We start from the raw sequence: 27,776 nt of genomic DNA, 5'->3' as shown, positions 1-27,776 counted from the left end.
TTCGTGGAAATAGAATTACAAAATCATTACTTTCGTGCAAAAATTTTTTTTGAAATTTTCCACAATATGCATTTCCCATGAACTCTTTGAAGATACCTTGTGTTAATTCATTAGTCTTAAAGATCTATCTATTTATTTGAAAGGCAGAATGTCTGAAACAGAGCGAGAGCGAGAGAGAGAGCAAGAGCGAGCGAGCCCAAGGGCACTTTCTCCAGGTGAAAAAAAAAAATACCAAAAAGCCATCTTGGCGTTCAAGGAGCCCCCACACCCCAGGCCCCAGAGGCTACTGCGACTGAGGAAGGGAGCTGGATCCACGGTGGGGGAGGCAAAGCCTCGAGGACCAGAGAGGAAGGCGAGGCGCGGGGTCCTCTAGGGGGCGCCCTGTCGGAGGTTTTTTTCTGCACTTAGGGGAAGGCTGTTGGTGGAGGTGGGGGGTGGGGGGGCACAGCTTGCCTCCCCAGGCAGCAGCCCGTGGCAATCCTCACGTCCGGCTCAGCCCTGAGTAAGTGCGGGCTGGTGACAGACTGTGGGAGCTGTCCCTGGATCCCTGTGGACCCGGCAGTCCCAGCACAGCGAGCATGAAGTGAACCTACATCCCATGGAACGGCACGTCCGTGTTACCCCATAGGAACTGAGCCAAGCGGCAGCTCCCCCATCGATGATGCACTGTTTGGGGACGTTTCAAATGTTTACTGCTCTGTTTGCTTTTGTATGTATTTCACATCATGGATAATTTCCCCAGCCTGGAGCACTTTGCTCAGGGCCCTGGGAGACCTTGCTCATCTGCTTTCTGTCTCTCCTCTGGTCCCGTGGTGAAGGGCTGCACCCCAGAGACGTCAGCCCATGGCCATCAGGGAGTCCCAGCCAAGGCCGGAGGTGCTATGGGGGGGGGGTGCAGAGAGAGAGGCTGGGAGGGGCAGAGGTCAAGCCCATTAGGAAGAGGGTCCATTATCAGCATTCAGCTTAAGGGAAGCTCAAGCCGGAAGCTTCCATGTCCTCGTCCCGCAGGAGGCAGGAGCCCCCTTGGCCCAGCAGCCCCACCTGTCCCCCTCCTCACCTGGCTCAGGGACGTGGCCTCTGGGCAGTGCCTGTAGAAGGTGTCTTTGAAGGAGCCCAGCCAGGTCTCAGCGAGGCGGACCTTGCTCCGCAGCGCCGCCTCCTGGTCGAGCGGGGAGTGGGCCTCCCAGTCGCGATAGACGTGGCCCACCCGGGAGCAGGGCAGGATCTCAACGGAGCCACCACAGAGCCAGGCCTGCCGCGAGGGGAGTGGGGTGGGGTGGGGGGGAGAGAAACAGCCCTGCAGTCCACCTCCAGGCGGCCCTGCCCCCCGCCCCGCCGCGAGGGGCTGGCAAAATGCACGGACCGGACCGGACCAGAATCCTCCGGGTTTCCAGACCTGCCCCTTCCCGGCAGGGCAGGGAGCAGCAGGGGTGACCGCCCAGATGTGCCGCGCTGGAAGATACCCGCTCACACTTGGAAGCCGCTGCCCGCCACCCCCCTGCCCCCCGGGGGGTGGGATTCTGCAGCAAGAGGGGTGGCCCTGGTGGCCTGGGAGTTTCTCCTGCTAGGCACCAGAGCTGTGCGCCCGCTGTCCTCACACCGAGTCTCCCCCACGACAGGGGGCGTCTCTCTGCTCCTTACCTACCTAGCTCCCTCTCCCAAAGGCCCGAGGTTCGCTCCTAGGAAACCTCTGACCTCGCATACGGGGATACTGGTTGGAGGGAGCAGCACACCGTGGCTGGGGGCCCCAAACCCAAGATGCCCCAGGTGCCCCAGCAAACTCATCGTGCACAAGGAGTGCTTTGAATTTTTGGGAGAAAACACAGCAGCGTCTGTGAGGTCTCAAGCAAACCACAGCAGGGGTTAATCCGCGCTCTCAGCGGCAGGTCTGTGCACTTTCCATGACAGGGCTCTGGGAGGTTACTGTGGAGGAGCGAGCGCTACGCTAAGCCCGTGTGGACCAGCAGATGCTGGCGCTGGGGTCCAGTCTGATGCCAAGGCGGGGGAGGCTGGGCGGTGCCCAACAGGTGCTGAGTGTCAGATGGGCACGCACGGAGTCGCTTGGAGCACAGAGCTGCCCAGGACTTGTTCTGACGTGTGTGTGCTCAGACCCAAAGGGTGCTGTGGATGCAGACCACGTGAGAACCTCTGTGAGCTGTATGAAGGGGAAAGGACGGCTGGAAGCCTTTCTTCTCGCAGGAGACGGGGAAGGGGTGGAGGTAGGCGGGTGGGCCCTGACAGGGCAAGGACCTCAGAGGCCTTCTGCAGCCTTGGCCTTGACCTCAGAGAGTCCCACCTTCAGAGAGACCCCGCCCAGAGACTCCACCCACAGAGACCCCACCCACAGAGACCCCGCCCACAGAGACCACACCCACAGATACCCCTGCCCACAGAGACCCCACCCAGAGACCCCACCCACAGAGATCACACCCACAGAGACTCCGCCCACAGAGTCCACACCCAGAGACCACACCCACAGAGACCACACCCAGAGACCCCACCCAGAGACCCCACTGGCAGAGTCCACACCCACAGAGACTCATGTGCAGAGACCCTGCCCACAGAGACCCCACTGGCAGAGGCCACCCACAGAGGCCATCCACAGAGGCCACACCCACAGAGACCCCACCCACAGAGACCACACCCACAGAGACCCCGCCCACAGAGACCACACCCACAGAGACCACACCCACAGAGATCACACCCACAGAGACCCCCACCCACAGAGACCACACTCACAGACTCCACCCACAGAGACCCCATCACAGAGACCCCACCACAGAGACCCTGCCCACAGAGATCACACCCACAGAGACCCCGCCCACAGAGTCCACACCCAGAGACCACACTGGCAGAGTCCACACCCACAGAGACTCATGTGCAGAGACTCCACCCGCAGAGACCCCACCCACAGAGACCACACCCACAGAGACCCCGCCCAGAGAGACCACACCCACAGAGACCCCATGTGCAGAGACTCCATCTGCAGAGACCCCACCCACAGAGATCACACCCACAGAGACCCCGCCCACATAGACTACACCCACGGAGACCCTGCCCACAGAGACCCCATTTGCAGTCCACACCCACAGAGACCTCACCCACAGAGACCTCACCCACAGAGACCCCATCCACAGGACCCTGCCCACGGAGACCCCACCTGCAGAGACCCCACCACAGAAACCCTGCCCACAGAGGCCACACCCACAGAGACCCCCGCCCACAGAGACCTCATGTGCAGAGACTCCATCTGCAGAGACCCCACCCACAGAGATCACACCCACAGAGTCCATACCCACGGAGACCCTGCCCACAGAGACCACACCCACAGAGACCCCACCCACAGACACCACACCCACAGAGACCTCACCCACAGAGACCTCACCCACAGAGACCTCACCCACAGAGACCCCATCCACAGGACCCCGCCCATGGAGACCCCCACCTGCAGAGACCCCGCCCACAGAGACCCTGCCCACAGAGGCCACACCCACAGAGACCTCACCCACAGAGACCACACCCACAGAGACCCCCGCCCACAGAGACCTCATGTGCAGAGACTCCATCTGCAGAGACCCCACCCACAGAGATCACACCCACAGAGACCCCGCCCACAGAGTCCACACCCACGGAGACCTGCCCACAGAGTCCACACCCACAGAGACCCCACCCACAGACACCACACCCACAGAGACCCACCCACAGAGTTCACACCCACAGAGACCTTGCCCACAGAGACCCCATTTGCAGTCCACACCCACAGAGACCCCGCCCACAGAGACCCCACCTGCAGAGACCCCACCACAAAGACCCTGCCCACAGAGACCACACCCACAGAGACCTCACCCACAGAGACCTCACCCACAGAGACCCCATCCACAGGACCCCGCCCACGGAGACCCCCACCTGCAGAGACCCCGCCCACAGAGACCCCACCCGTTGCCCTTCCTGGCTCTAGGGCTCACCTTGAAAGACAGTTCGAGGTTTTCAGCACCGCTTGGAGACATGAGGGGCTCGTACGCGCCAGTGTTTTGGAAGTAGTGTCTGTCCACGGCCACCACCTCTCTGGGCACCACAGGGCTCCTGGACAGAGAAGAGGGACAAGAGACCGCAACTCAGAACCAAGGCGCTCCCCAGCAGGGCGGGCAGTGTGGCTGCAGCGGGCTCTGGGCTCACTTGGGCCCCGGGGCTTTCCACCATTGCCTGAAGTAAAGCAAGGGTGTCAAAAATCCCCGCGCTTTGTGGAGGGATGATTATGGCCGCCCAGGACTTTCCACCCTGCCTGCTGTCCCAGGGACCACGCTGGGGCTCCCCTAGCTCGGGCTCGCGGGGCCCTGGAGAGGCGTTCGGGAAGGAGGCTGAGGTTTGAGTGTGAGAAGGGAGCAGCCGGGCTCTCCCCTCCTCTCTTTCCCCTCCACGTCTCTGGTTTCTTTCTTCCTGGTGAGGGAGCTGGGCCAAGATCCTGGGTCAGCCTCTTTCACTTCCCTGCACCGCTGCTACCTGCGGGAGCGTCACTGGACCCCAGTGACTTACCGACCACACCCACCCGGTACCACCCGCCCCTGCGCTCTGGGAGAAGGCAGCCGGCGCACCTGATAGGGCTGATGGGGGACTGGAGGGCTTTCCGCGCGTGCTCCGGCAAAGGCTCCCAGCGGAAATCCAGCCTCCAGTCCAGCACCCCACGCTGCAGCTCCGGGGAGGGTTGATAATGGAGAGTCTTCCAGTCCACCACGTCTATGACCGGAGACACCACACGGCTCCTGCAGACAATCGTGGGCTCAAACGAGGGACACAAACCCGTCGCCGCCTGGAGGATGCACACACAATCCACACTGGGGCTTCCCACCAGCCCCTCGTGCCCACCGGGCACCTCAGCTGTGGGTTGTCCAGACGGAGACGTGGCTGAAGTGAAACACACAGCCCGGATAGAGAAGGAATACGTGAAAAAAAAAAAAAAAAGTATAGGAAATCTTAATAGCTTTTGTATTGATCATACGTTGAAATGATAATATTTGGATGTGTTGGGTTTACCAAAAATATGTTGCTAAAATTAATTTCACCTGTTTCTATTTTGTAATGTAATTATTAGACATTTTAAAATCACATGTATGGTGGCCGGTGCTGTGGCGTAGCTGGTAAAGCTGCTGCCTGCAGTGCAGGCATCGCATATGGGCGTTGGTTCAAGTCCCGGCTGCTCCACTTCCCATCCAGTTCTCTACTATGGCCTGGGAAAGCAGTAGAAGATGGCCCAAGGCCTTGGGCCCCTGTATCTGCATGGGAGACCTGGAAGAAGCTCCTGGCCGTGGACTGGCCGAGCTCCAGCAGTTGGGGCCATTTGGAGAGTGAACCAGCAGATGGAAGAGCGCGCGCTCTCTCTCTCTCTCTTTCTCTAACTCTGTCTTTTGAATAAATAAATAACCATCTTGTTAAAAAAGTTCACAGAAAACATGTATTAGGAAAATTATCCCTGGATTTCAATATTTCTTTCTGTGTATACCAAAATAAACTTACCTTCTAATATCTTTTTTCCATGAGATTTTTGAAGAACCCTCATGTGAACCAGAGAAGCAAAGAATGCCAGCTCTTTGTGAAACTTTGCTGATCACAGAATCAAATGCTTCTACTTGATGGCTGCGTAACCTATGGCCTAGGGTGGTTTGGAGACTGTCAACTCCCTATTCGGGTTCTGCTGTAGTCTTAATGAAAACAGCTGACTTTTTGAGCATGAGCATTTAACCTAGCAGGTAAGATACCCTCGTCCCACATCGGAGTACCTGAGTTTAATTCCTGGCTTTGGCACCTAACTCTAACTTCCCTCTAATGCAGACCCCGGGAGGCAGCAGACGATGCCTCGAGTACTTTGGGTTCCAGCCATGCACATGGGAGACTTGGGTTGAATTCCTGACTGCTGGCTCCAGCTTCAACTCAGCTCTGGTCACTGTAGGCATTTGGGGAATGAACCAGCTGATGCGCTCTCTCTCTCTCTCTCTCTCTCTCTCTCTCTCTCTCTCTCTCTCTCCTGTAATTAAATTGCCAGATTTTCATCAAAGGTAACGATAACCGTTGTATGACATTACCCTTCCCATGCAACTTAATAGGATTTTTTAAGTATTCATAACTCCTCAGAAAAGTGTGCTCTGGGCTGTTTCTTGCTCTAAAACACAAGGATATGGACTGGAAGGACTCCCCCTGCTTCTTCACCTGCAAACTACCTAGAAACAGCTGTCCCCAGCGGCAGGGACCTGGCCATCTCTGTGGTGCACAGATGCCCGGAGAGAGGCGGGGGCTGCACAGCATTCCCCCACCCCCAGGAGGGATTACCTGTCGCCGGCTATTCTGCTGAGGAGGGGCTCCAGCCAGCCGGGGTGGCACTCGCAGTGGGCATCCATGAAGACCAGCACGTCCCCGGTGGCCCTGGCGGCCCCCAGCATTCGGGCCCCGACGGTGCCCAGCCTCCTGTTGCTTCTGAGCAGCCTCACTCGCTCCAGCCTGGCCACGTGCTCGCTGAGAGCAGACTTGAGCTGTCCTGGAGTTGCAGGGTCACGGTCAGTGGGCTGGGGGAGGCCGCCACTGACTAGGGTCAGTCATGCGCTCTCTCTGGGGACCACGGTCCCGACACGCAAGGATCTTATTGTGGTGTGGTTGTTGCTATGGCGCCCGACGCTTCCTTGGTTTGGGATGGGTCAGGGTTTTTCCACTAAACACCAGGAGGGGTGGTGTTGTGAAACCAGCGAAGAGGAGAGCTTGCTGGTGTGCTCTGAATGAGCACTTACCCTCAATCAATCAATCAATCAATCAAAATCCCATGCACACGGGTCCCCATCTGGGGCTTAGCTTCTTGGAACACCAGCCACAGGGGAAGTCCTAGCAGATACCATTGGTGTCCTGTCTGGGTGTCCTGGGGTCCCTTTCACTGGTTGCTTGTCCCCCCGCCGCTGTGGGTGTGCTTCAACCTGTACCCTTTCTGGAAACGTGTCCTTGGGTACCCAGGGCTCATGCAGGACACGGCCCCCAGCCCCGGGTGCCCAGGTCAGACTCTGCAGTGAGGTTTACGCTCCAGCCCACTCCCCACCTGGGGACAGAGGCCGCCCCCCGGGACACCCTCAAAACCATCGCATCTCAGGGGCCGCTTCTGGGGCACCTGGCCTCAGACTGTAGACTCAGGGGCCGCGTCTACACAGAGAAGCAGTGGTCTCCAGGAACCCTTGGACAAAGGGAGCTTCTGCCAGGACGAAGACCGCCCCCAGGGCAAGGGACCCTGCCTCCTGGGCCTCTGCTGCCGCGAGCCCGCGGGCAGGGCCTGGCCGCCAGGAGGCGCTCAGCACCCGCGCCGAGCAGAAGCGAACCAGGAGTCAAGTAGGTGCGCCCGGATCCCCACGCTGGGGCGGCCTTGTCCGCGGTTGGAGCAGCTGGCTGGGTTTCTCTGGAGGCCGAGAAAGATCCAGACAGTCCCCAGCACACTCCTTGTGCCATACCTCCGACGCCCCCTGGCTGCCCCAGCTTTTCTTAATGGCCAGCAGGGTCCTCTGGGGACCCGGGATCCGCAGCCTGTAGGCTGTTGCATTTCTCACTGGCAGAATGCTGGGCTGATGGAGTACATAGTAATGGCTTTTCTGGTAAGGTTGGCAGCCTGGAGCCAGTCTCTAGAGAGGGACCTCTGTTAGCTTAGCTATTCAAATCTATCGATTTGTGAGTGGGTGGCTGGGCTGTGTTGAGTGTTTCTTCCCCCCTTCCACGTCTCTGACTGAGCTCAGCTTAGCTCAAAGCAGCTAAAAACACCTTGCAAGCCTTAGGGGCAGCTGTTGTGGAAATAAACTAGGTGAGAGGACTTCCTGAGCTATAAGAAAGATGAATCTCCGGGTTGGTTAAGACACTGCAGCAAATAAATCACAATCCCTCCTGATCCACCAGCCTGGTGGTCAGGGGCAGAGGGAGAGTGGGCGCGGGGTGAGCGGCTTCGTTGCTGGCCAGGGCCCCTGACACCCAGAGGTGGGGCTGCTGGGAGGCGGTCGCTTCCCCAGAGACAAGGTCATCGTGGGTGGGGAAGGGCTGGCTCCAGGAGGACCCTGGCTCTGCCCAGGGCTTGGAGAGCACCTACACGGGCCAGCCGGGCCAGTGCTGCACCTGCGCGCCCCTCCTGCCGGCGCCACCCACCGCCGTGAGCAGGCTGGGCAGACAGAGGCCCCTGGCCATCGTGTCTCTCCGCGGCCAATCCCGCCTGGAGAGTGATGGGCGGCTCTAAGCAATGCTGTCAAAGCTGATGCACGCAGAGCCTTCGCCCGGGGTCTGCGAGGTTGTGGGCCCTCACAGAGCGACCACCCGAGCACGGGTCTCGGTGAGAGGTTCACTGCACTGAGTACTGAGAGACCCCCTCCGCGGAGCAGCCCTCCACCCAGGCCTCTCTCTTGGTGGCTTCCCCCACGGTCCTCCTGGGGTTTGTCTACTTGCGCTGGATCCCTCACCTGGAGCTCCGCCCCCTGGGTGGGGCGCTTGGCCTAGCCCCCACCCCTTGGCCACGCCCACAGCTACCTTGCTGGCTGAGGTCGTCCACGAGGATGACCTCCTTCAGGACGGCCCGGGGCGCTGTGTCCAGGATGCTGTGCACGGTCCTCAGGAGGGTGGCCCAGGCCTCGTCGTGGAAGCACAGGATGACGCTGGCCGTGGGCAGGCTGCCCTCTGGCGGCGGCTGCAGGCAGCTGCAGGGAAAAGACCCGTGAGCCACAGGCTGCCAGACGCACCCGCCTCTCCCAGGCTCCCCGGGCCCCGCAGTCACAGGCCGCGCCAGCCAGCGTCTTGGGTTTGCAAAGAGACCGCGTCGCACTTGCGGCAGCTCAGCCTCCCGCGGGTGTTGGGAGGTGCTGCCGCCCTTCTGGGGTGGGGGGGTATCGCAAGGACCCGAATTACCAGCCCCCGCAGGCACCTGTGAAGGTGAAAGGGAGGCGGAGTGACGGCCGGGCTCAGCCTGGCCCTGCCCGGGGCAGACACACCAGAAACAGGGTGTCGAAGCGGGTCCTCAGCCCTCTGCAGGCCGTGGTCAGCCACGGACACCAGGGGGCGCTCGGGATCGTATTCGTGGTGGCCTTCATTAACTGCAGCCCAACCACTCCCCGGCAGAGCGTGAGTCCTGAACTACTTCCTTTCTTTAAGCAGAATTACAAAGAGAGGAAAGAGAGAGACAGAGACAGAAAGAGGTCTTCCATCTGTTGACTCACTCCCCCAATGGCCACAATGGCCAGGGCTGAGCCAGGCTGAAGCCAGCAGCCAGGAGCTTCTTCAAGGTCTCCCACGTGAGTGCAGAGGCCCAAGGACTTGGCCCACCTTCTACTGCTTTCCTAGGCCATAGCAGAGAGCTGGATCGGAAGAGGAGCAGCCAGGACTAGAACCAGCACTCATACGGGATGCCAGCGCTTCAGGCCAGGGCTTTAACCTGCTGTACCACAGCACCAGCCCCTCTCACACCCATTTTTGACTCCATTAAGTCCCTTTGGAGCATGGACATTAGTTGACCTCAGTTTCTTCATCTGTAAAATGGACTTGTTAAAGAATTGGATGAGTTTGTGCTCAAGAAGTGCTGCCTTGCTCGCCGGGAGAGCACAGCCAACGTTCTCACTCTTGGATGCCGCCTCTCTCATGCCTGGATGCCTCTCTTGGCCTCGATTGCTTTGTCTACAAAGTTAGGAAGATGAGAAGAGCTACTCGGGTCCCCGAAGCCTGGCCTAACCGTGCAATGTTCTCCACCACGGAGGCGGCCTCCGGGAGCAAAGGTTTCTAATCGGTGGTGTGCTTTCTGGAGCAGCGGCTTTGATAGCTTTGCTTTTGTAAAAATGTGGGCCGTGTCCCTTCAGAAGGGCGGGGTCTGGGGAGGGAGCCTGCGGTAGCCCGCCTTCCTAGCTGCCACGTGTCACTTCCATGCCTTATTTGCAGGCCTATCTGTTCAAATCCTTGACTCGATTTCCAATCAGCCATCTTTTTCTTGTTTGGTTGTAGGTGTTCTTTATGTATCATGAATACAACTCCTCTATTGAGTAGAAGATCTGCAAGTATTTTTCTCTCATTCCTGGGTTCTTTCATTTTTATGATGGGATTCTCTGAAGCACAAGTTTTGTGTTTTTATGAAGTCAGGATTCTCTGTGGCTTTTTTTTTTAAGCCACTAATATACTGGATACCACGCAATACTGGATAATGGACACACTTTCCATCTTGAAGGTGAAGAAGTAAGAGCCCAGAGCGCTTAAGGGGCTTATTTAGGGTGAGTGACACAGCTACCTGCTGAGGTTTGGTCTGACTCCAAACCCAGTGGCCTTGACTGCGTGCACGGAGAGAGGCACGTACGGCCGACTCAGACTAAATGCTGGCAGGATGTTCGGGATTGTGTCACAGACGACGGAGGGTTTTGGAGAAACAGGCAAACTATGAGTTCCTTCGCACAAGCTGCGCCGGCCCCAGGGAGTCAGGGGGGCAGTAACCGTCCTGGCTGCCTTCCACACTCGCTCATCTGGAGCCAGGCCAGGCGCTGTGCCCTCAGCTTCAGACTCAGTTTTAGGGAATGTGCTCTGGTGAGGCTGCTGCCCGCCCTGAATTCACCAGCCCCACCGTGGAGCGCTGGCAGGCTGCCCGCCCTGAATTCACCAGCCCCACCGTGGAGTGCTGGCAGGCTGTCCGCCCTGTCATTCACCAGCCCCACCGTGGAGCGCTGGCAGGAACCCTTTGCAGACAGGGTACCATGAAAGGCTTCTTTACCTCTCAGGACCTCCTGTGTTTCCTCTTCCTGAGCATAACGCTGATGGCATCCATCATGTCTCCTTTCTCGGGTTGGCTCCCGGGAAACTCCGAGTAAGGGACTGGGCTTTTTAGTCACCACAGGGGCTGTGGAAAAATTCTTGGTGGGAGTGTCTGTCTTCATCCCGGCTTCCTCTTCGATCTTGACTTTTGATCCTTCTCTCCACCCTTGGACATATATTCACCAACAGTCTAACGTGGGATAGGATCGGAAGAGGAATTAAATAGATGCGGTCGAAGAGCAGACTCTGGGGTGCACCTGCCCATTGCATTATAACTTCTGGTCGCCAGGGGCTTTCTTCCACTGCAGAGATGACCTCGCTGGGGACCAGCAGTCCTGAAAAGCTGCTTGATGAACTTGTACCTACAACCCAGAGCGCTGCCCCGAGCCAATGACTGAACAGAGTTGAGGATTACACCCAGCACCCTGGCCCCTAGGGGCAGAGGCTGCTTCTGCTGAGATGCTGGTTCTACAGGGAGCTCACAGCTCCCCAGCAGGGCGCATAGAGGCAACTGCCTTGAAAATGCACCTTCCATTAGCTGCCTCCATTCTCCCAGGCCCCACCTGCCAGTCCTCCTTGGGATCATCCGCAAGGCAATTTCTTGTCTTAGGACCTGCTATGTAAGGGGATGCAAACTAAGCTAGTCCGTAATGTTGTGGAGTTTGTAGCCCATTAAACAGATGACCAGGTCATGATTCAACAGCATACCGAGTGCCCAGAGGAAACATTCAAGAAGAGAATGCGTGCGGGTGGGGATCAGTGGTCCTGGCAGGTGTCACAGCCTCTGCCGAGGTCTGGGGGGGGAACCGAAGGAGGGACACTCTCAAAGACAAGTGCACCTCCCCTGATCCTGACCACAAATCACAGTAATAGCAAGCCCCTCTCTTGGGCTGTAGCTTCTAAGCCACTTCAGATCCTCGAGAGAATATGGTAGCCGGGTGATCCAAGCAAGGGGTCGGGGGCTCTACTGCTCTGAACCCCCGGTGCTCTGTGCTGGGGTGGGGTGCACACGACCCCCACCACACGGCACCGGGGCACTGCTGAGGCACGCATCGAGGCAGTGTGAAGCAAAGGCTTTGGGACATTGTAAAGGTGTGATCGCCCCAACTCGCCAGCCCCTCCTACACAGAGGGCTGGGAAGAAAGGCATATTTTTATTATTAAATAATGAGTCTGCTCTCTTTGTGCCTAGTGAGTATTTCCCTATCTCAGGGTGTATTTGCTGTATTCACTCGGTAAGTGTCCAGGAGCCCACACCCCTGACCTCGCCTGCCCATCTTCTAAGTGCCAACAAAGACCCTAAGGCTTTGGAGTCAAATCAGCCCAGATCTGAATCCTGACCCTGCCGTTTACAGCCCCTACTGAGCCAACACTTATGCTGTCACCCTTCCCCAGTGCAGGGGTGCAGCCTGGATTAAGAGGGGTAGCCCTGGCCCATGGGCCTTTCAATCCACACCAGCTTTCTAGTTCCCATTGCAAGATCAGAGGAGCGAAGGCACATGTGTGCAGACATGCTGTGTCGTCATGCAGGGCCAGCATCCCCCATGAACTTGGAAAACACATTTGGATGCTGTTTGGAAGACAGTGAGTCATCACCTTGGGCCGGATGGCCTGGCTGAAGCACCCAGGCTCCCTCTACCCTCCCCTCGACTGGCCAGAGGACAGAGGATTCTACAGATGTTTGGGGGTTACTGGCTCCCAGCTCCTACCCAATCAGCAGAGGCTCCCGGCTTGGTGCTAAGCCCACAGACCTAAAAGCCTGGTTTCTTGTCTGCATTCCGTAGCAAATTCCCCAAGCTCCGTGGGTTGAGGCTGAGCCTTGCTAACCTACTTTTTCTTTTCTTTTCTTTTTTTTTTTTTGTTTTAAGATTTATTTATTTATTTGAAAAAGTCACAGAGAGATGGAGAGACAGAGAGAGAGGAGAGACAGAGATCTTTCATCTGCTGGTTTATTCCCCAAATGGCCAGAGCTGGGACAGGCCAAAGCCAGCAGCCAGGAGCCTCACCTGGGTCTCTCACATGGGTGCAGGGGCCCAAACACTTGGGCCATCTTCTGCTGCTTTTCCAGGTGCACTGGCAAGGAGCTGGATTGGAAGTGGAGCAGCTGGGACTCAAACCGGTACTTCTATGGGATGCAGATGGCGACCTAACCCGCTGCACCACGGCGCCGGCCAATCACCTTCTTCCTTCTAATGGTTGTTAAGTAAATGTTTGTTCGGTGGACAAAGAAAGACGCCATTGTTCCTGTTCCCAGCAGCACAGAGGCTGCCTCTCAGCACTGACAGCGAGTGCTACCCCACAGCCCGTTCCTAGTCCCCAAGAGAAGCTCCGAGTGCAGCAGGCTCGCCTGCAACAGGAGTGGGCAGGTGCATCTCCGGGGCTGCAACCTGCAGGCCAGGCCCGGGGCTGCTAGGGCTGGGCCACAGCCTGGCGCTGAGCCCTCCCCAGAATGGAGCTTAGGGCTAGGAGAGGAGGTCGAGGGAGCTGCAGTGAGCGCTGAGCCTGCCGCCCCCTGCCTATCCCTCTCTGTCCGTGGAAGCTCCTGGCTCCTGGCCTGCTTGCCCAGGCCACAGCAGAGAGCTGGGTTGGAAGAGGGGCAGTCGGGACTAGAACCGGCACCCACACGGGGTGGTGGCACCACAGGCAGAGGATTAACCTACTGCACCACAGCGCTGGCCCCTGCTCCACTTCCAATCCAGCTCTCTGCTATGGTCTGGGAAAGCAGTAGAAGATGGCCTAAGCCCTTGGGCCCCTGCACCCACGTGGGAGACCCGGAAGAAGCTCCTGGCTCCTGGCTTTGGATTGGTGCAGCTCCAGCCATTGCAGCCAACTGGGGAGTGAACCAGCGGTTAGAAGACCTCTCTCTCTCTCTCTCTCTCTCTCTCTCTCTCTCTCTCTTCCTCTCCTTCTTTCTGTGTAACTCTGACTTTCAAATAAATAAATAAATAAATCTTTACAAAAGAAAAAAAAAAAAAGAAAGAAAAAGAGAAGGTTGGGGACAGAAGGGCAGGATACTTGAGCAGGTGCCTGGCCGCCAAGTGCTGAGGGATGCTGGGAAGGCCAAGTCCTCCAAAGTCCTAGGGACGGAGAGCTTCCTGCCTGCCCACTTCCCCCAGCCTTGTCTGGAAGGTTCCCTGCCCCTCTTTTCCTCCCCGTGGAAACCTGCCGTAGCCCCTCAGCACAAGCTATCTGAGCAGCTCGGTTCCTGTTCACCTGTTGGGCCTGGCTGCACCGTGGAATCACTGCGAGCGGGGGCCGGGGTGGGGGTGGGATTCCCGTGGTCCTGGTTGATGGTGATCCGCAGGCTCTCCGACGTGTGGTCAGGTGGAACATCAAGCAAACCCCTGGCCTTGGTAGGGCTCCTGCAGCTCCTACACGAACGTGACTCACCCGAGTTTTTATCCAGTGGGTCTGAGTGGGACTTGAGATGCTGCAAGTCTGGTACCACACGATGAGGGCTCTGGGGTAAAGAGCACCAGTGATTTCCCCCCGACCCCTCCCCGGAGATGGAGAGACACAGGTGTGGGTCACCACCTCCAATCCAATCTCATGGCCACCTGGGTTTGTCCCAAAGTAGAGAGCGGGACCCTACCTCATGGGCTACTGTGAGGACACGACCCTCTCCTGGCGTGCTGCTCAGCTCTGTCTACACTGCAACCCCATGGAAGGATGGGCTGCAAGCTGGGAGCTTGTACCTTTGTGGCTTGTGGCTTGGAGAGTGGGGCCCAAGTGGAGCAGGCTCGTCCTGTCTGTGCTGGGCTGCGTACCCCGTCCTGGGTGGTGGGGTGGGGAGGGCTGAGCTCCAGCCTGTCCCTGTACCACCGCCCCCTGCCCTGGTCCCCTGGCTGTCTTGCATGTCATTACCCACCCCCAGATGTATGGATGCTCCTGCTGGCTGACCCTGCGCTGCTTTGCGGTCTCTTGGGCTGTCTTGGCCCAAAGCAGGTGGGCAGTCATCCTGGGGTGGCTCTACCAGCTACTGCGGGGAACTGGACAGAGCCTGTGCATTGCAACAGCGACCCCTGCCTGGCAACAAAGCTGCGGCCAGTGTGCTGCCCCTGCTGTGGCCCCTGCACTTCAGCAGACCCCGAGTGAGCCCCGGGGAACGAGGAAGCTTGAGTAGCCACGCTCCGGCCAGTCAGTTGGGTAGGAGGAGGTGGCTGGAGGAGAGCTTCTCACGGTGTCCCTGGATGTGCAGCTGCACCGGCACCCTGGAGGGAGCTGGCGGAGGCGCCCCTGCGGGAGCCCCCGCTGGGCGGGAGCCAAGGATCTGCTAACCGGGAAAGGCTCCGACTTCCACGCCCTGACCTCGGGAGCAGCCTTGGAGCACTGCGCAAATCCTCCTCCTCGGCCTCACTCCCCACAGTCCTTCTCTCTGCTGCACCTGCAGAGTGGAAGCCACTTCATCCCCACCCTGCACGTCGGACCCGACCCTGTACAGAGTGGCCCCTGACGCTGTTGCGCTGTGCACCCCTTTCTGTGTCTTTCTTCCTCACTCAGCAGAGCGCTGCCTGGGGACCCTTCACTGTGCCAGGTGCTACACCCCAACCTGAGCTCCTCTGGGGCTCCGCGGTGAGACATCAGCTGGCTTCCGACTCCTCAGGGCCACCCCAGGTGCCGGGATCAGCATCCTCCCACGAGTCTCCCCATGCACCTCTGAGACTTCTATGAAACCACTTGAAATGCCTGCAGCCCGTGTGACTTCCCCAACCCCTGGCCTGGGAAGTGAAAGCTTAAAAGTCTGGTGAGACTTTGGTGTCAGACAGCCCAGGTCCCTCCACCTTTCTGTGCCTCGACTTTCCCATCTGTCAAACAGAACCTACCCACCAGGCTTGTTGTGGGAATCCCTGAACACCACGCGGCAGAATCTGTAGCACATAGTTAGCGCTCCATAAACATTGCCAGAGACCCCTTTTACGATTCCTTTCACATGGATATTTTTCTTTTGGGGTCTTGCATTATTGGCAACTTTCCTAGCTTAGCTCCTATTCAAACTGAGCCCAGCAATGACCCCAGAGGTACTCAGAGAAGGCCCGTGTCCTGGGCAAGGGGAAACAGGCACCTTGTGCTGTAAGAATTGAGCCCGGGGATTCAAGGTCTGAGCAAGGGTTGGTAGTGGTGTCCTACAGTGGGAGGCAGGGACTCTGAGTGCTCTAGTGTCCGTCCCCCTTGCCCTGATGGGAAAACAGCAATGCAGGGCCTGTACACAGTAGGTGCCTAATATATGCTGTTTTTGTCCTGTGTTGTGTTTCTGCCCATTTTTAAAGGGGTGGGTTGGGAGGAAAGTGCTGTCACCTTAGGTGAGGGTGGTGGTGGCTGCCTCTCTGGGGTGTTCAGGCAAGGTGTGGGGGAGGGGAGGGCTGGCAACCACCTGCTGGTGGGAGGCAGGTCTGGGCCCCCCACCTCACCCCGGACTGCTCTGCACTGGCTGTACGTGCTGGAACGGCCGGCAGGGGGCGCTGCACGCCTCCGCAGGTAGCCGGCGGCTGTGCGAACCTGAAGCTGGGGGACCAAGCCTCCTGTTCCCCTCCCCACTGGGGTGGAGGCAAACCGAGACGAGTGGATTACCCCGGCTGAAGAAGTACCTGTTGAAGAGTTCCCATCGAACACACGTGGCACAAAATACACCCAGACTTGCACCACACACTTGCACACATGTACGTCACCTCACACCACATGCATGACACACTCAACACACAACCAATACACAGCCACACAAGCACCAGACAATCAAGTACCTGTGCATATCATACCACACCAACATACTCCACACGCAGACGTGCTGCACAAACATATGCACAGAGCACACACAGCAAAATTCACCCACACTTCTGTCAAACACACATGACACATTCATGCACTTCATACCACATGCCTAACACACTTGCATGAGTACACACATCCCACTCATCCAATGCATTTCTAACACATGTGGAACACATGATATTCACCCAGTCCACACAAGCAGAGCATGCCTACACAACAGTCACAATACAACACATATGCACATGTGCACCCTGCAAACATGCAAAGAACACATTGCAACACACATATGCACCACATACATGATATATGCATGCATACCAACACCAACACATGTGCACACATGACAAAACATCACACCATTAATACCTACACACTCACACCTCATACACAACATACACAGGCAGCAGGCACACAGGCATTACACATTGTACCACAGACAACAAGAATGCACAGTATCTATTTAATACCTACACAACAGTGCTCACACAGCGTGCAGTACTTACACTACACACACCTGCACAAACACACAGACACAATGCACCCACGGATGTGCGTGTGTACTACGCAGACACACACAGTCACACACACACGTCCTTGTGGACCTCCTTGTTTGAGGCGATGTTTCTCGTTTGTAAAATGAGGATGTTCACGCTGGCTCTAAGGCAATGGCAGAGTGGGTGAGAAGTTTGAACAGCACATGCCCACTCACTCAGCGATCATTTCTGTAACTGCTGTGCTGTCCACACTCAGTCCCCACCCTCCCTGGGGCTCACAGCATGGCAAGGGAAACAGCCACATCCCTGACCAGTTAGCTTCACTGGCCATGAGTGCACTGAGCTCAAACTCCAGGGTGCAGACGAATGGGCGGGAGCTAGAGCTGAGACAGGACAGGTGGGCAAGGGCCCCAGGGCACGCAGCACGCAGTGTGGGGAGGCGTGGGCTCCCGGGTGCTGAGCCTGCCTTTGCCTGCCCTGGAGATCTGGGCTGAGGGCTGACCAGGGCAGGGGGCCCGAGGAGGATGTGGCCCTGCTCCCAGCTGCTGTCCCACACGTGTCCTCTGACCCCGAGGGGTACGGGATGTGTATGCTTTCCAGGAAACTGCTCTGGGAAGAGCAGCGACTTACAGGGGAGGGACCTCGATGGTTCCACTCACCAGCTACATCAGTCCCTGTGCACTGGTCAGCAGCCACCCCCGCCAGGGTGACGGCGAGGCCACCAGCTACCTAGGCACAGGAGCTGAGCTCCTGGGCCCTGGAGCACTCCCCTGGGACCGCTGGACTAGGTAGCACAAGGTGGTGCTTCCGGCTTACTCCAGCTCAAATGCCTGACTTCATCTCCTGCTCTGGTGTCTACTAGCTCTGCGACTGTGGGCAAGCCACTCGGCCTCTCTCTGCCTCGTCTGCACACTCCTGAGACCGGCACCCATCCTACAGAGTCCTAAGGGCTTCGCAAGTCAGCGCCCGAGCAACTCTTCCATTCCACCCGGGTCCGTGGCAAAGTCCACACACACTTCACCTGTTACTTTGCACCAAAGTAAAAGCAAACACAAACAACCATCCCACTATGCAAAGATGCTCAGAGGCGCTGGACGCAGCCTTGGGGGGGGCGTGGTGGGGGGGATGCACGCTCCGCCCTCCCCCTGTGCTATGCAGATAACGCCAGAGATAACCCCAGAGGGCGCAGACACAGGGGACGGGTGGTGAGGAGGAAGGAGTTGCAGTGGCTCACTTTCCCCTCCCTAGGACAGTGGTTCGTCCCCCGGGCGCTCATTCAGTACACAGCCCTGGATCCCACCTGCACACCGAGGAGACGCCGGAAGTGCGCGTCCCTGCCCCACACGCCGGGCAAGGGAAGGCGAGGGCGTTACTTACAGCGGGTGCCGGGCCTCGGGCAGGGCCCTCTGCAGGGGCAGGCGCGCGCTGAGGGCCTCGCTGAGGCCACGTGGGTCCAGGCCCAGTGGGCTCAGGGCCTCTTCTTCAGACACCTCCCCGTCCTCCTCCTCGGCCCCCCAGTCTCTGTCTGGGGCTCCCTCGTCCTGCCTCCTTCGAGGCTGCTTGATGAGCCGGTAGATGCCCCCTCTCCTGCCGCGGCTCTGGTTCCTTCTGGCCCTGGGGGAGGCCACGGCCACCAGCAGCTCATCCTCCCGCAGGGAGATCAAGGGCGGCAGCCCCTCCAGGGGGCCGTACTCTTCACCCTCGGCTTCAGCCTCCAGCACCCACTCCTGGGAGTCCCCAAAGTGCAGGCGGTCCCCAGCATCCAGGCTGCGCTGGCTGGCCGGGGCCGTGCCAGGGTGGCGGTTGGTGTGCGTGGGAGGGTGCAGCATGGCTGCCATCACCAGCATGCAGCCCAGCACCGGCAGCAGCAGGAGGAACTGGAGTCGCTGGCGAGGCCCCGGCCGGTACCGCTTTCTCAGCAGCATGGTGCTAGGACTTGCCAAGTGCAACAGGTCATGTTCAAGTTCACGGTCTTGCCCCTCTCTGGGCTCCTTGCAGCTTGCAGTGGTTTTCCAGTTGCTTGTTCCACCTGGAGGGTTTTTGCCAGTCCCTCACCCTGCTTCTTTCCCCCCACCTCGCGTTGGCCAGCTGCCGTGTATGGGACCTGTTTGCACCCGCAATCAGAAAGCCCCAGGACCCAAGTCCCACCCAAGGCTCTCTGGCTGGATTTCTGTAATTGCTTCCTGAAAACCCACGCACGGGGATTTCACATGCAACTGCCCGTTCTCCTGTCGCCCTGCTATTCTCTTTGGGAGAACAATGATGACTCCGCGCTGCTCAGGTGCATGGTCCCATGGGTGCCTTTCGCTCTCTGCAAGGATGGGCAGACGTCCGGGGGAGCTGTGGAGTCCCCGTCCAGCAGCGGCCGACGGCCATCCTCCTTTGGACGCCTCAAGTCGGGTCAGATCAACAGATGCGAAGCCGGCAGGCAGCGCCTGATTTCCTTTCACACATGCTCCGCTCAGCCCTGAGCCCTGTGCCAGACGCAGCCCGAGCCAAGCCCAGCCTCGCTCCTGGTCCTAATGCCCTCACTGTTCCCAGGCTGCTTCTTCACACAGCCCGGTGGCGTCCCTGCTGGAACCAGATCACAACAGGAACAGCCCAGGAGTTCGGAACTGAATCTCGTTTGGAGGAAGAATTCATTTAGTACCCAAAGGAGCAGGAAAGAGCAGTCTATTTCCTCGTGGTCCAAAAAGGCTGCGTGTGAGACGCGGCGGAACCAGCGGTCTCTCTGTATCCTCAGCCTCCCATAGGTGACCTGCCAAGCTGGAATAGACTCTCTGTCTCTTGCTGGGGACCACAGATGCTGTCCTGGACATGAAGCTCTGGGAAAGATGCACTTGCAAAGCATTTCCGCTCCCGCAGCATCAATGGCCTGCCTACTGTGTACCAGCTCCCTTTAGTCAACCAACCCACATTTAGTGAGCATCTGCTATGTGCTAAAACTGTGCTGGGGACTGAAACAAGAGAGGTGAAGAAAATAGGCAAAAAATGTGCACCTTGGGGAACTTCCCTTCTAGTGGGGGAACAGAGAACTCATTAAAACATCTGGCCAGGAGTTAAGACATGGCTTGGGATGCCTGCATCCCATACCAGAGTGCCTAAGTTTGAGTCTCAGCTTCGCTTCTGATTCCAGCTTCCTGCTATTACAGAGCCTGGGGAGGCAGCAGGTGGTGGTCCAAGTACTTGGGTCCTTGACAGGCACGTGGGACAACTGGATGGAGTTCCAGGCTCCTGGCTTCAGCCCAGCCCAGCTTTGGCTATTGTGGGCATTTGGGAAGTGAACCAGAGAATGGGAGATCTCTCCCTTGCTCTGCCTTTCAAATAAACTGAAAATACATAGATAAACATTGAACATATACGGATGCCAGACCAGAGGGTGAAAAGCACTAGGAGGAAAACATTAGGTAGAGATGGGGGTGGGGGTGGAAATTGGCGCTGAGTTGGGGATGCTGTCAGGAAAGAGCTAGCGATTGTGAGCGACAGGTCCTGCAGCTAACCTGGGAGGAGTGTGCAGGTCACAGAGAACAGCGAGGGGAAGCTTCTGAGGCGAGAGCCGGCTTGGCACCGGAAACAGAGCTGGCAGCGTGCAGCATGTGAGAGACGAAGGGAGAGACAGAGGGGCCACGCAGGACGTCCCTGGAACATTGAAGGGGCTTTGATTTTCCTCTGAGTGGGAGGACACACAGTCGGGCTTGGGTTTGGCCCAGGTAACCCTGACTGCTGGGCTGAGATTAGCCACAGTGGAGCAGGAAGACCAGCCAAGACAGCTCAGAGCTGGGTGGCATTGGGGGAGGAGGTGAGTGGTGAGCCATGTCAGGACACGCTTTAAGGGAGACCCTACAGGACTCGCTGATGAGCTGACGTCGGGCATGAGGGAAAGAGAAGACCCAAGGGCAAGTTCTAGCTTTTGGTTGGATCAGTTGGGAGCAAAGAGCTGCCATCCACTAAGACGGAGAAGACGAGGAGCAGCAGGAAGAGGTGACTCTCGGTGGCTGGTTTGGGGGTGTGTGACAGCCAAGGGGGGAGGACCTGAAGGTCCCGGGGGATGCCAGCACACAAGGGTGGTGTTTGAAGTAGGCACTCCACCAAAGGCCGGGTGTGGACAGGAGGGACAAGGAACGCGGTGCACTCAGAGCCCCCTGGCCTCTGCCTCCCAGGCTGCCACAGGGCAGCTGGCCCCCCGTGAGCTGCATTTCATCTGGAAGTGGTAGGAGTGCAGTGGTGAAAACTGCTGTTGGCGGAATTCCTGCAATGGACTTGCTCGTTGTTCCATTTTGATTTTGATCTTAGAATGTGAGCTCAAAATGATTTTTCTTTTGGCTCAGCTGCTTCGAGTATGCGGTGTGTGCCCATGGATGGGTGTGTCTTTGTGAAGTCAGAGGTGAAAGAGTAGGCTGTATGTAGTTGTTCTCATGTGCATGCACACATGGACATGTGTGTTGTTCTCATGTGTGTGCACATATTAACATGCATGTATGTGTGGTTCTCACGTGCACACACTCATATGTGGTTGGTCTCATGTGTGTGCACATGTGAACATGCATGTATGAGTGTGTCTTCATGAAGCTGGAGGTGAAAGGCTATATGAGTTTGTTCTCATGTGTGTGCACATGAACATGCATGTGTGTGTATCTTTGTGAAGTCAGAGGTGAAACAGTGGGCTATATGTAGTTGTTCTCATGTGCGTGCACATGTGCCCACGTGTGTGGTTGTTCTTATGTGTGCACACATATTAACATGCATGTATGTGTGACTTTCATGTGCACACTTGTGTGTGGCTGGTCTTGTGTGTGTACATGTGAACTTGTGTGCCTTCATGAAGCCAGAGTGGGCTATACGTGGTTATTCTCATGTGCATGTGTGTGTTGTTCTCATGTTTGTACACATGAACTTGCATGGATGTGTGGCTTTCATGTGCACACACTCATGTGTGGCTGGTCTTGTGTGTGTACATGTGAACATTTGTGCATATGTGTCTTCATGAAGTCAGAGTGGGCTCTATGTGGTTGTTCTCATGCATGTGCACATGTGAGCATGCATGTGTGTGTGGTTGTTCTTATGTGTGCACATGAACATGCATGTGTGTGTGTGTATCTTTGTGAAGACGGAGGTGAAACAGTGGGCTACCTGTGATTGTTCTCATGGTAACCCAGCACAGTGCCCCTGAAGATAGCACTTAGGAATTTTCTGGATTGGATTCTGTTTTCTAAACTCCAAATCAGGGTGTCTCAGGGTGGGAGTTGGGTGTTGTGTGACCTCCAAGTTCATGAGACAGGCCCGCTGGGAGATGTAGTTCAGGTAACTGAGGATGATGGCGTAGATGGTCTTAAATCCAGAGGTGTGCACAGTCACCGCCTTTGGGGCAGGGGCTCCCCCTCCCCACTCCAGCAACACTAAGCTCAGATGTGCCAGGAACGATCACCCCAGGGCCTTTGCCCTGGCCAATCTTCTGTGTGAAGGTTCCTCTCCCAGAAACGCGCCCACTTGCCTCACTTCTGACTTGCGCGTTTATTATAGTGTTGCCGATTTGGTGAGGCCTGCCCAGGCCCAGCTTTGCAAGCTCCTCTGCCTATGCGTGGCACTCTCTGCCCACCTCCTTGTATCTTTGAGGGTCCGTGGTCTTCTCCACAGCTGGCGGGTGGAAGCCTTCCCTTTCTGCTCATCCGTCTCTGTGCCCCGCCCCTGTAAGATGGAGGCTTTGCAAGGCCAAGCATCCGTCTGTGGCTCCCCAGCAACGGAATCTGCTCCAATGGTACAGTAACAACTCAACAGCCATGCCTTGAATGAACGCCGTGCCAGCTGTGTGGCCATCCTGATTCGAGTACTGAATCCTGAAGGGTTCCACGCAGCATGCAGCCCGTCATCACAGGCTATTGCAAGTCTCCCCTAAAACAAATGAAATTCCCAGGTGCCCCGAATCACCTCGAAGATGCCTGAGCTGGTCCACACACCGCTGGAGTGCCTCAAGGCTGGAATAGCCCAACCTGACATGGCCACCACGGAGGGGCTCGACCACGTGGCCCTCGGCTCCAAGCCTGCCAGTCTCCTGGGAAATTCACTCTCATGGACCCTGAGGGACCCAACACGCGTTCAGCATGCAGTGTTGAAGGTGGGTCCCAGTCGCCAACAATCCTCCAGGGACTGGAGGCAGCGGGAGGCATCCCCAGCTAAGGCTCCCTGGGGGGACCCCCGCCACGCCTGCTGCCCGGCCCCAGCCCAGCTCTGGCCGGTCCTGCAGGGGGTGACGGCCGCATCTGCTCCCTCTCTCACCCAGATGCCAGCCATGCCCTGTCTCTTCGCCCTGTCACTGTGCAGCTGGAATTTGCTTCTATCTGCTCTCATCCCTGAAACGAAACCAAGCAAGCTGTGGACCCCCAAGACATAACACACGAGTCCCTGTGTCTCTACCTCGTTCCTGTCATCCTCGGAGATGGGTTATTTGTTCTGTTACTCACCAGCCACAGTCCTGGGCTTTGCGGGAGAGAAGAGCCTGGGCCGAATCCTATGGCCACTCCCCCGCCCCCCTGTCCTCCCCGTCACCTGCCCCGTGAGCCTCTGACCCTGCTCTGCCTGCTGTCTTCCTTCACCCTACCCCTCTCCTGGGCTGAATTGTGTCTGGAAGAAATCAAAGTCCCCCCCAGTTGTGTGTGGCAATGGGACCGCCGCAGGAGGAGGTTAGGGTCTTTGGAGCCACTGGGGTGGGCCCTCGCCCGCTGTATCCGTGTCCTTAGAGAAGGGAGAGAGATGGGCACAGAGCTACACATGCGTACCTGGAGCATCACGGGAGGGCAAAGGATGAAACGTTCTAAGCACCTGGGGTCAGTAGCAGACCACCAGGAGGAGGGAGAGGCTCTGCCTCCCAGCTCCTGCAGGAACCAGCCCTCAGCACCCGGATCTGAGACGTGTGGCTTTCCCAGCTGTGGCACTGCTCATGTGTGGCCACCATGGGAACTGGATACTGCCCCCTGGCCTGCTCGCTTGCCCAGCCTCCTCTGCCTTCTCCACAATCTCCCTCTGCCTCCATCCGCCCCATGATCTCCTGTCTCAATTCATCTCTTTCTCTGGATCAGTCTAGGCTTTGGATCCCGGCTTCCCCACGACAGACACTGCCATGAAGAAAGCCTCTCACAAGAGCTGGGTCCAGCCTGACTCTGGCCTGGGCTTCCCGGTTCCAGTTGAAGATAAACAAGACCCAGTGACGTCTCAGAGGAGGACTCTAGGTCCCCTCTGGGACTTGGAGAGTCTTTCTCCTAACCTCAGGGAGGTGGAGCAGTCTGCAGCCCGGGTAGACAGCCACTGGGGTCCTGCCTCTGTTCCCTGGAGTTGTCATCAGCCTAGTTGGCAGCCAGAATCCAAGTACTGGGACCATAATCCACTGCCTCTCAGGCACATCAGCAGGAAGCTGGATGAGAAGCAGAGGTGGGACTTGATCCCAGGCCCTCGGATGTGGGATGTGGGTGTCCCATACAATAGTTTAATCCACTTCGCCACCATGCCCACCCCTACGTTATGCATGTAATGAATTGGCAATGACCAGGCTATACCCTAGGACTGTCATCAATGTTTGGCCTTTGGAAGGGGAGAAGGTTACCAGGAGGGCCTCCCAACACGGATCCAAATAAACCCTCCTGCCTCCTGCTTTTCCTTAGACCATCTGAGAGGAGTGTGCCGGGGTGGCCTGGACACGGATGGCGCTGGAGAGAAAACTGCTACCAATTGTGGTCTAACCGTGTCTGCACCGCAGAGTGACAAGCACTGACAGATTACACCGGGGGGAGGTCCATGCCCAGGGGCGGCCAGCAGGGCCATCAGCCAATGCCGGGGTGGCCAGGAACTTGGGCCCTTCTGAGGCCCTCCTCAGACCTGAGCCTGAGTTTTGGGGCCCAAGCGTCTGTATTGTAATGAATCCTCCAGCTGCTTCTCACGTTTGCTAAGGTGTGAGAGCCCACCCAGGAGGAGGTCCTCTCCCCAGATGCGGCAATGAAGAGATTCAAGCTCAAGTCGCTTCTCTAGTCCCCAGGCTGTGCTGCGCTTGGGCATGAGGGGGAGCCCAAGGGGCTCAGTTGAGTGTGTACAACCCTTGGGCCCCCGGCTTTGCTGGGCGAGGCTAGATGACTGTGTTTATGCTTTTCCATGAGTGGACTTATGGACCCTCCTTCTCTTGGAAGTAGAACCCATCGTGGAAGGTGCAGGGATTCTTCTGGGTGTCACATGGTGCCCAACCACTGCAGGCGGCGTCACATCCGTCCATATCGCTGTCATGTACCAGTGTCAGGATCCTCCGAAAGGGGCTGTTCCTTCTGCTTCTAGAAGCTTCTCTGCAGAGTTTCTGTGGCATGCAAACTCCTCAAACACGAGATCTTCGTGGCTTTCTGTGACCTGCCACCCTCCTCACCATGTGGGGGGCTCTGGAAGCCTGTCCCACGCCTCGTTGCCTTACACCCTTACAAGGCTTCTTTGCTCCCAACCCTGCTGGTTGAAGGGAACTCTGGGATTTTGTCATTGCCGTGCACTGCCGTACCTGAAGGCGGGGGCACTGTCCAGAGTTTTGGGTGTTTACCTCTACATGTAAGAGGACAGTTCAAAAACAACATGGACAATAAAATTCAGATAAGTTGTGTGCACAATTTTTTGTGTGTGTTTTCTACCCAACATTTGAAGACCTCTAGGTCAAGACCCAAGATGGAGTTTAGGGCACTTCTCAGGGATCCAGCAGACCAAAGTTCTCTTCATTTTTCCCCCAACCTAGCAGATTCTAAATTCACGTGGACAGTTCTTGTTTAATTCTCAAAGAGTCTGTAGTAGCCACAGTGGAGGATTCATTGCTGTGCATCCCCCTTGGCCTAGCTCCGAGCTCTCTGCTCTCAGGAGGACAGCGGCCACGCATGCTGACCGCTCACCATGCCGGGTGCCCACGTGTCTGTCCGAGGGCTTCTCCAGCGTCTGGCGAGCTGGCTCACCTGCGGTGCCAAGCAGGCCTCCCAGGGGCAAGGTGGGCCATTAAGGAAAGGAAATTGGCAGACAACTGCATCAGTGGGTGACACTGCATAGGCTTGGCGGGACATAGCTTCCCATGATTCTTTAACGAGTTTCTGGCAGGGTTGAGGTCTCCCCGACACCCCAGAATTCACTTTCTCCCTTCTCTGCCTTCCTCTCCCCACTCCTCCACCTGTGCTTTTTAGGTCCTTTTCCCAAGTAACCGGGTTCTTATCTCAAAGGGGTGACCATGGAGGGTGGGTCTGGGAGGAGAACTCCTGCCTTTAGCAGCTCACTCTGACCCTGGTGTTCTGATCACAGGGGAGTCCTCTCCTCCATAGCCTGGCTCCTGAGCTTGCTGTAAAGAGAGACCAAAGAGGCATGGGAAGGGGGGTGAACACTTGTGTTGGTTCAGGTCTCAGGTTCTATTTTGTTCTGGCAGCATCCGAACGATGGACTAAGTGGAAAAGCCACTATGGAGAGGCACAGCCGGTCTGTGTAGCACAGGCAAGAGAGAGGAGAAAGAAGAAAAACAAAGAATGTCCTAAGGACCGGGAATAGAGGAAGAGATTTCAAATTTGGAGGGTGAGATGCCCTGAAATAAATGCAGGAAAGACGTTCAGCTTAAGAAGGGAAGAGAGACAGCAGGCATTTAGCACAGTGGTTCAGACTGCTGTGCCCTAACCAGAGTACCTAGGTTCAATTCCTGGCTCCAGCTTCTGATTCCAGCTTCCTGCTCATGCAGACCACAGGAAGCAGTAGTGATGGCCATGTGATAGGGTTCTTTCTACCCCTGTGGGAGACCTGGATTGACTTGCTGGCCCCCTGCTCCAGTCTCAGACTTCGCAGGCATGTGGGGAGTCAAGCAGTGGATGGGCACTCTCTTCCTGCACCCCTCATCTCTCAACTAGATAAAAGAATTTTTTTTTTTAAAAAAAGAAAGGAATTTAGAGAGGTGTTATTGTCCTCCACCCATCAACAAAACACATTTTTCTCAAGTGTGTGTGGAATAGTCTCCCGGATAGAACATATGCAAACCATTGAAAAACTCAATGAACTTAAAAGGATTGAAATTATGACACTTACGATCTTCAATCAGAATAGAATGAAATACAAATCAATGGCAGAAAGATACTTGAGAAATTACAAATATGAGGGAATTAAACACTCCTATGTAATCAATGGGTCAAGGAAGAAATTCCATGAGAACACAGAAAATATTTTGAAATAAAAAAGGAAGGTCCCGCATGCCACTGGAGTATGGCTACTGGAGTATTAGAGGGAAATTTATAGCTGTAAATGCCTGTATTTAAACAAAAGGAAGATTTCTAATCAACAACTTAAGCTACTACCTTAAGACATTGCATAAAGAAGGGCAAACTAACCCTATCTCAAATTAGAAGGTGAAAAAGTAAACATTTTGCACAGTTTCCAATGTAAGTATTTAGAAGTCTGTTTTGTTATTGCATAATATTTCACTGAGTGGATAAACTAGTCAGTGGGTGGTTCTGCCAATTTTCTGCTGTTGCACATTTAAGTTGTTGCCAATTTCGGGCTTTTACACTAATACCGCCATAAATATCCTTATACACATGAAATTTCAGATGTGTGCCTAGACTCATTCATATTTGTGAATAATTCCCAGGAGTGGGAATTTCTGGATCAAATAACATGTGCATTAAAACATTCATGGCTATTGCAAATCATATTCCAAGGAGGGTATATCCATTTATAGTTGCACCAATAAAACAGATGA

The 27,776-nt window shown here is 56.5% G+C and overlaps 1 protein-coding gene across 3 annotated transcripts in view; it reads right to left on the bottom strand.

Annotated features, from left to right (window-relative positions):
• GALNT15 (polypeptide N-acetylgalactosaminyltransferase 15) overlaps window positions 1-20,364 on the bottom strand; it is a 38,217-nt gene extending 17,853 nt beyond the window's left edge. For all 3 annotated transcript variants that reach the window (XR_011388396.2, XM_089332277.1, XM_008266043.5), the window contains exons 1-6: window positions 18,419-20,364; window positions 8,530-8,696; window positions 6,322-6,526; window positions 4,593-4,760; window positions 3,966-4,083; window positions 1,058-1,252 (exon numbers count right to left, since the gene is read on the bottom strand). Coding sequence is in view for 2 of the 3 variants with exons in the window: in XM_089332277.1 (XP_089188403.1) it covers window positions 1,058-1,252; window positions 3,966-4,083; window positions 4,593-4,760; window positions 6,322-6,526; window positions 8,530-8,696; window positions 18,419-18,966 (1,401 nt within the window). In the remaining variant the exon portion in view is untranslated. The remainder of the gene's footprint in view (window positions 1-1,057; window positions 1,253-3,965; window positions 4,084-4,592; window positions 4,761-6,321; window positions 6,527-8,529; window positions 8,697-18,418) is intronic.
• Window positions 20,365-27,776: the final 7,412 nt, after the last annotated feature.

This window comes from Oryctolagus cuniculus, chromosome 4 (assembly GCF_051225735.1).
Source record: "Oryctolagus cuniculus isolate XC-2025 breed Fujian yellow rabbit chromosome 4, ASM5122573v1, whole genome shotgun sequence".
Lineage (NCBI taxonomy): Eukaryota > Metazoa > Chordata > Mammalia > Lagomorpha > Leporidae > Oryctolagus > Oryctolagus cuniculus.
This window is presented reverse-complemented; position numbering and strand designations above follow the sequence as displayed.